The sequence below is a fragment of the Elephantulus edwardii genome, unplaced genomic scaffold (assembly GCF_000299155.1).
Source record: "Elephantulus edwardii isolate Elephantulus edwardi_28Jun2011 unplaced genomic scaffold, EleEdw1.0 scaffold00417, whole genome shotgun sequence".
NCBI classification, from domain to species: domain Eukaryota; kingdom Metazoa; phylum Chordata; class Mammalia; order Macroscelidea; family Macroscelididae; genus Elephantulus; species Elephantulus edwardii.
In genome coordinates, this window is record NW_006400167.1 from 1,163,393 (window position 1) to 1,171,809 (window position 8,417).

The following is an 8,417-nucleotide window of genomic DNA, read 5'->3' on the forward strand; positions in this document are numbered from 1 at the left end:
GTAAAAGTTGGTAGAAATCATCTCTTTCTTCTTCTTTGGCTCTGGTTGTTGGTGCATATATCTGAATGATAGTGGTATTCACTGGACTTCCTTGTAAGCGTATGGATATAATCCTGTCACTCACGATGTTGTACTTCAAGATGGATCTAGAAATTACTTTTTTTACTATGAAGGCAACCCCATTTTATTACACATGGTTCCAAAAATGTCAACTATTGTCAAAACCATTCTGACCCAAAGGGGAAGCAAAGATTGGGTTTATATTCAGAGACTGAACATGGGAGTTACACAAAGTTCATTGTGGTTGGCAGTTGAGCTTTCTTTACATTTAGGAGTCATTATTGTTTCTGATTTCTCATGAGTATCTACGCCCTGGGTCAGGTACAGGAAGTAATCAGGAAGTAGTAACCAAGCTGGGTCAGCATGTACTGGGAAACATAAACCTTAGAAACATATATTATTGCCAAAATTATTAAGGCCTACATTTCTGAAAATGACTGATAGAACAAAACGGCTCTCTAATGCTAACATATAAAATGGTTTTTCTAATGCTTAGCATATAAGCTTCTATTATAATAACATCTGTGCTGACCATCTAAGGACAGACTGTCTATTTTGGGGAGTTGTTGGTAGACAGAGAGGAACAAGACTGGAGTTCCCAACCTGGAGCATAAGTCTGAGACACAGCTCCCTTTCTGTTCTAGGAAGAGGAACTTTTGCAGTAGCATCTAGAAGGGGTGGCACCTTAGCACATATGGTGACATAGCTGCAAAGGTGGATCACATCCCTGTCCTTGCTCTAGTGATTCCGTCTGCAGATCTGTCACTGCAGGCATCGAGACCTCGGGTAAAGCCAACATGAAGTTTATGCTCAACAGAGCCCTCACTATCAGGAGCATGAACAGCATCAACGTGGACATGACTGGGGAGGCAGGAGAGGAGAACTTCATTTTTGGCATGTGGGTGGAAGATGTGGAGCTGCTGTACCAGAAAGGATGTCTGCATACCATTCCTAGCCTGAAAAGGGCACTGGGAAGCGCCCGGGGACAATGCCTAGGCTGGCATACAGTTAGGTGTGGCTTGACAGTCAGGGGACAGGCAACCATTTCAGATTGGCCTCAGCTTTCGCTGCTGTTTCCATGCTGCTCTGACTACTAATTCTGCTAGGCTCAAATAGTTTATAGAACAGGCTTTCCATGGATACACCTTCCTCCAGTGGTATGCAGAGTACTTATCCCCCAGTCCCTGGAGGAGATAACTTCCCTCCCAGGAGGGTCGCTGGGCCATCATACAAGGTAGACGGCTTCCAGTTCCCTCTTATCATTCACAGTGGGGATGATACATACCTGTTATCAGTATACATAGCTGGCATCCGATACCACTAGTTATCTAGTACTGCTTTAATATGTTGTTAGGTGCCATGGAGTTGACTATGACTCTATAAGCAACAATCAAAATCTTGATCTATCCTGAGTCATCCTCACAATCTCTGTCAGGCTCAAGCAAGTTGTAGTCACTGTATTAATCTATCTCGTTGAAGGTCTTCCTTTCTGTCTCTGAACAGCCTTTCACCTCCACCTTTCTCATCATAGTGTCTTTTTCCAAGATCTGATTCCCCTTAACATGTCCAAACTATGGTGAGATGAAGTTTCACCACCCTTATCTCTAAGGAGTAACCTGGTCACACTTATTCCAATACAGATTTGTTCATTTAGCTGTGCATGGCATATTTAATACTCTTTGGCAACACCACAATTCCAAGGCTACATTGTTTTTTTATCTTCCCTACTGATTGTCGGTCAGATACTTGGAAGAAAATGGAAGATATAATGGCTTGGATCAAATACATAGTCCTTAAACTGACTTCCTTGCTCTTAAGAACTTTGAAAATGTCATTTATAGAAGATTTGCGGAATGTAGCATGTCTTTTGATCTCTGACTGCTGCTACAGACACCACAAATAGATGACCTTAACAAATAAAAATTTATATTACAGTTTAGGAGGCTCTCACTCTCTCACTGCTGTCGAGTTTATTATTGTTCATAGCTGATCCTCCACTGAATTTCCAAGGCTATATCACATGGGAGGAGATTGCTCAGCTTCCTCCTAAGCAGTATCTGGGGGATTTGGACTGCTAGTAAAGTGCAGCCTTTGAGTTAGCAGGAAAACACTGTTAGAGCCTGTACCACTAGATCTTCCTGGTAGGAGGCTAGAAGTCTAAATTCAAAGGAGACTGTTATTACCTTTAGCATCTAGAAGTCCTTCACTTCTTGGACAGTTCTGTGTGTCTCAGCCTGTCCCATGTATCAGGGAGCTTCCCAGTACAGTGACTTGGCTCCAAAGGGACATACTCACTCCTGGTGATTACTTCCTGGTAATGTTGAGGTCCCCCCTCTCTGCTTGCCTTCTCTCCTTTTATCTCTAGAGAGACTAAAATTTATATAGGGAAACTATCAAGGATCTCTGGTGGCCTACTGCTAAGGAGCTGTGCTACTAACTGAAAGGTACAAATCTACCAGCTGCTCTGTGGGAGAAAGAAGGGCTATCTCCGTCCATGCAACTTACTGCCTCTGAAAATCTGCTGGAGGACCCAACTACAGGTTGATTCGGTTTACTCCATGGCACACAACAACAGAAAAACTACCTTTACATTAGATCAGGGCTCTGATGGGATTAAGGACTGCTGTTGTGTTGTTATGTGCCGTCGAGTCGCCTACGACCCATAGTGACCCTATGTACAGCAGCTCTGAACCCTTCCCTGTCCCGAGCCAGTCACACTAATTTCGGCACACCAACCTCCATTATCTCAGTTACTGTATCTCAGTTACTGTATTTCTCATCCAGGGTCTTTCTCTCCTGCACTGTCCCTCCACCCATCTAAGCATGATGTTCTTCGCCAAGGACAGGTTTCTCCTGGCCACGTGCCCTAGGTATATGAGACGGACCTTCAAAATCCTAGCCTTCAAGGAGAAACTTGGTTTCACCCTTTCCAAGACAGACCTATTTGTTTTTTTGGCAGTCCATGGTATGTTCAAGACTCTTCTCCAGCACCACAATTTGAAGACATCAATGCTCTTTTTATGTTTCGTTTATTAGATTACAGTGGGTAAAACAATCCCAGTCTGTCATTATGTAAATTCAATTTAGAGAGATACAATTCAATCCACCACATTCTAACCTTTTGCCTCACAAAATCATGACCTTGTCACCTGCAAAGCACCCCATCATATGATTCCCAAAGTCTTAAAACAGGTTCAAGTCCAAATTCCATCCTGGGACAAAATTTTTCTTCTTCTGTGAATCTAAAATACAAGTTATCTGCTTCCAAAGTACTATGATAGAACAGATACAAAGTGGACAGTTCCATTACAAATGATAGATATTGGAAGGAAAGAAAGGGTAACAGCATCAGTTGTTGTTAGGTGCCATCAAGTCATCTATTGCTCATTTCAATTTAGTGAATAACAGATCTGAGCCTTGCCCTTTCTGTGCCATCCTCAACAAGCCCATTGTGGTAGTCACTATGTCAATCCATTTCATTGAAGGTTTTCTTCTCTTTCTCTGACCCCCTACATTTTCCAGCATGACTTTTCCCAAATTTGGCCCCTTCTGACGAGACACCCAGAGTGTGTATGGTGGAATTTTACCATCCTTGCCTCTAAGGAGCACTCTGATTGCATTTCCTCTAGAACAGATTTGTTTGTTCTTTTGACTGTGAGATATTCAATACTGTTGTATATAATGACATAATGCAGAAGCTAAGTAATAATTCCTATGATCTGATAAATCAAAAGTCGTTAAAAGATTAAGTTCAACGCCATAAATCCAATCTTTTCCAACCTCTACTTTTAAGCTCATTTTTCATACTTTGGGCATGTAGCTAGGCAAGTAATTCCTTGGAAAGGGACATGAAGTAGAGGAAGACCTACAACAAGACAGATTGATAACGATGACTTCAGCAATGGGTTCTAGTGTGTCAGAGATTATGAGAATAGCACAGGATAAGGCAGGGTTTAGGTCTGTTTATAGAGTTGCTGTGAGTCTCACTTAACTGGAAAGCACCTAACAACTCCTTATCTAATTTCAAAACTTCTTTTGAAATTTAGATATCTGTTAGAGATTAGTATCAAATTCTGATGTAGTTATCTAGTGCTGGTATAAAAAGAGATGTTGTTGTTATGTGCCGTCGAGTTGCCTGCGACTCATAGCGACCCTATGTACGACAGCCCTAAACTCCACTCTGTCCTGAGCCAATCGCACTGTCTCTGACACTCCCATCCCAATTATCCCAGTCACTGAATCAATCCACCTCATAGAGGGCCTTCCTCTCCTGCGCCGTCCCTCCACCCTCCCAAGCATGATGTCCCTCTCCAAGGACCGGTCTCTCCTCGCTACATGTCCAAAGTAAGTTAGACGGAGTCTCAGAATCCTTGCCTCCAAGGAGCCACCCGGTTTAACCCTCTCCAGGACAAATCTATTTGTTTTCCTAGCAGTCCATGGTATTCTCAATACTCTTCTCCAGCACCACAGCTCAAAGGCATCAGTTCTCCTTCTATCCTCCTTGGTCATTGTCCAACTCTCTGATGCATAACAGGTGATTGCGAAGACCATGGCCTGTATCAGACGCACCTTAGTCTCCAGAGAGACACCACTGCTCTTCAGCACTTTGGAGAGGTCCCTAACAGCAGACTTTCCCATGGCAATGCGCCTTTTCATTTCCTGGATGCTGGTGCCAAGACTGTTGACTATGGAGCCAAGCAAACTAAAGCTGTGTACAATCTCAATCTCTTCACCATCCATCCTGATGCTGCCGATTTGTCCAGTGGTGAGAATCTTTGTCTTCTTGACATTGAGCCTCAATCCATATTGCAGGCTGCAGTCCTTGACACTCTGCAGCAGGTGCTTCAGGTCCTCCTCAGTTTCAGCAAGCAGGGTTGTGTCATCCGCATAACGCAGATTGTTGATAAATCGTCCACCAATCCTGACCCCACATTTCTCCTCATAGAGCCCAGCCTCCCGGATAATCTGTTCTGCATATAGGTTGAAAAGGTATGGAGATAGGATGCATCCCTGGCGTACGCCCTTCCCAATTTTGTCCCTTGCTCTGTTCTGACGACTGCCTCCTGGTCCAAGTATAAGTTTCGCATTAGAACGATCAAGTGTTCAGGGATTCCCATTCTTCTCAGAGTCAGCCACAGTTTGTTATGATCTACACAGTCAAATGCCTTTGCATAGTCAATGAAACACAGATAGACATTCCTCTGGTATTCCCTGCTTTCAGCCAAGATCCATCTAACATCAGCTACAATATCTCTAGTACCACGACCCCTCCTTCTGAAACCAGCCTGGGCTTCTGGTAGTTCTCTGTTGATGTGCTGTTCCAGTCATTTTTGGATAATTTTCAGTAAAATCTTGCTTGCACGTGAAATCAGTGAAATTGTTCTGTAGTTTCCACATTAGGTTGGGTCACCTTTCTTTGGGATAGGAACAAATATCGATCTCTTCCAGTCAGTTGGCCAAGTGGTCGTTCTCCAGATTTCTTGGCACAACTTGGTGAGCACATCCAGGGCAGCATCTGTTAACTGAAATATATCAATTGGTATACCATCTATTCCTGGAGCCTTATTTTTGGACATGTCCTTCAAAGCAGCCTGAACTTCTTCTTTCATCACCATAGGCTCTTGCTCATATGTTGTTTCATGAAATTCTTCTGTGTCTTCCAATTCCACAAGTAAATTACTTTAACAAACAGAATTGCATTCTCTCATAGGTGGGGAGGCTAGAAGTCCAAATTCAGGGTGCACCTCTCTCTTGGAGAAGTCCTTGTCCCTGTCAGTTCTGGAAGAAGATCCTAGTTTCCTTCAGCATCTGTAAGCCCAGCATTCCTTGAAATCTGCATACATTTATATCAAGGAGCTTCCCAGCCCTAGAACTAGAATATAAAGGATACTCAATACTTGGTCTCCTTTCTTGGTGATGAGTGTCTACCTCCACCCCAGACTCTCTGCTTGTGTCTCTTTTTATTTGTTCTGAGACAAACAGCAAATCCAGGTTGTGATGAGATTAAAGGCTGCATTCCACCCTTCATCTTTTCATAATTATTGAAATTGTCAGATCATGGGGATCATTACATAGATTCCACATTACATCATTGACTACATGCATTTTTAGAGGACACAGTTCAATCCATGACAACTCCTTTTTGGAGTCAAAATCATGGTTTTCTAGCCTGAGGATGCTCAGCCAACTTAGAAATTAGAGGTTTTCCTGGTGCTGCATTTATATTACTTTAAAAAATAATCTTATTGGTTTTACTCAGAGAAGTCGGTGAAGTTGTAGAGTCCTCTTTTCCCCCTCAGTCTCCCCACTGTTTGCACCTTGCATTTCCTGTCCTCTGTTGAAATCATCACTGTTAACCACAATCCCATTCTCTGCTGCCAGAAGCAGCATCTTCTGAGACAGACACTACGGCTGTCAAAGTTTCACCAGCCTGCTCAGCCTAGGGTGGCTCCTGATGTTTCATAACCTTAATCTTCTCAAGGGGCCCAATCTAGCTTAATTCTGAATGATGGGAGAAAGATCTATCTAAATGCCTACATGCTTGAGAGTTGGTGAGGCCACAGACACCAACCAGATGAAATGTAAATGTCACTTCAGAGCTGTGTCTTGCACACTTTTCCATTCCACCCTACACTACCCAAGGCTCTTCCTACTGTTGTCCTGGACGCTGAGCATGCAGAGTACTGTTCACATCTTGAGCTAATAACATGGGCCTCCCTCTCCTGTTTGCCTTCATTTCCTCTCCATCTTCACTTCTTAAGCCTTGCCTCTTATGGTAGACGTATGTGGGGGTGTGAGTGAGATGCAAGTGCAGGAAGTCCAAATATGGGGATTCCAGGTGATTAAGTGCTGTGGGCATGTGTATATGGAAGCTCTCTGCAGGCTTTCACAAGAGGCCTATCCTGAGCAGCATCTGAAGGAGACCTAGTGTGGGTCACATGATGAACTATACATTTTCCAGAAAGGATTTTTTTTAAAGGGAAGCAGGTGACATTTGCACTTGCACACAACACAATTCCAGCACCTGTCCCTCAAATGCCCACTTTAAGTATTCAATGGTTGCCTGTGGACAGTGGCAGCCATCTCAGGTACGCAGAACCTGGCCATGGGGAGCAGCTGGGAGCTCCTCCTTAGGGACATTAATGCCAAACTGTGGCTTGATTACCAAAAGTATGATGCCAGAGAGTACTATGACCATCTCCTTGAGATGAGGCAGGCAGTAGACTAGGTTGACAGTGTATTCCTCTTTCCCAATAAGCCTAGCTTCTTCAAGGACATTGTTAACATGCTGATGCACAATGATAGGTAGGAGCCAGACCTATGGGCCTGACACAGGCCTGATGCTAGTGGTGCTGGCAGAAAGGACCTAACCAGGGTGTTGAGGGACGAAATGTTTAGAGGGAACTAGAGGATCCTTTTCTGTTCAGTGGGCCCTGACTGGCCAGAGCCGCAGAAACCAGAAGATAGGGCCACAACTAAATGAGTGCTGGAGCTAATGGTGGTCATGGCAGGGCCACTTCTGGACAGTGGGAAATATTTGTTTGACTTGGTGAATAAGTGTGACAGATCACAATGACACTGGGTGGTTAGGCCTTTGGTAGAGGGTCTCTCAAAAAGATGGGAAGACAGGACAATTCCGGAAATTTCTTTTTTTTTTTTTTTTTTTTTCAATTCCGGAAATTTCTGAGGAGGTCAGGTGAGGTGAGGAGAGTGCTCACATTGTGTACATGATGGCCCTTGCTGGTGTGTATAAATTACGATGGAAACAACACAGTGAGGACTTTAGTGCACTGCAGTTAACTTGATGAGGTCTCATGGAACAGGACTCATTTTATAAAAGGCAGTTCTGGTAGGGTAGTCCACAAGAGTTTCCCTGTGTTTTGTTTGTTTGTTTGGGATTTTTGTTGTTGCTATTTTTAATTCCAATAATATTTTATAGATATTTATCCAAATCATACATGGCATTTAGTTGTCATAGTTCTTAACCACCTCTAATCTTTCCTTGTCTTTCATAATAAATATTTTTGAAGAATACTTTGAAGTTATATAACTCTTTTTCTTCATCAAAATTTTAACCATAAATTAACTTATTTGATTTGTATAACCCAGAAATAATGTAGATATTTACAAAAAAATACTTAGAGGCAAAATCTTTAGAGAAATGTTTATAGAACTTTGCTCATAATCACCGAAAACTTGAAGCAATCCATGTGTACTTAAGCTGGTAAACAGATCCATTTTATATCTATTCATACAATGGAATACTACTCAGCAATAAAAAAGAAACGGCAAAGGAGGTTGAGTTTTCAAGTATGGAAATACAAAGGAAGAGGAACAGTTGTAAGCAGACACTGGTG

At 42.8% G+C, this 8,417-nt stretch overlaps 1 protein-coding gene across 1 annotated transcript in view; it reads left to right on the forward strand.

The window, feature by feature from the left end:
* Positions 1-7,369, forward strand: part of PYGB (phosphorylase, glycogen; brain) — an 81,516-nt gene extending 74,147 nt beyond the window's left edge. Inside the window, 3 exon segments of the mRNA XM_006903670.1 lie at positions 803-820; positions 823-994; positions 7,231-7,369. Coding sequence (XP_006903732.1) covers positions 803-820; positions 823-994; positions 7,231-7,369 — 329 coding nt within the window.
* The last annotated feature ends 1,048 nt before the right edge of the window (positions 7,370-8,417 follow it).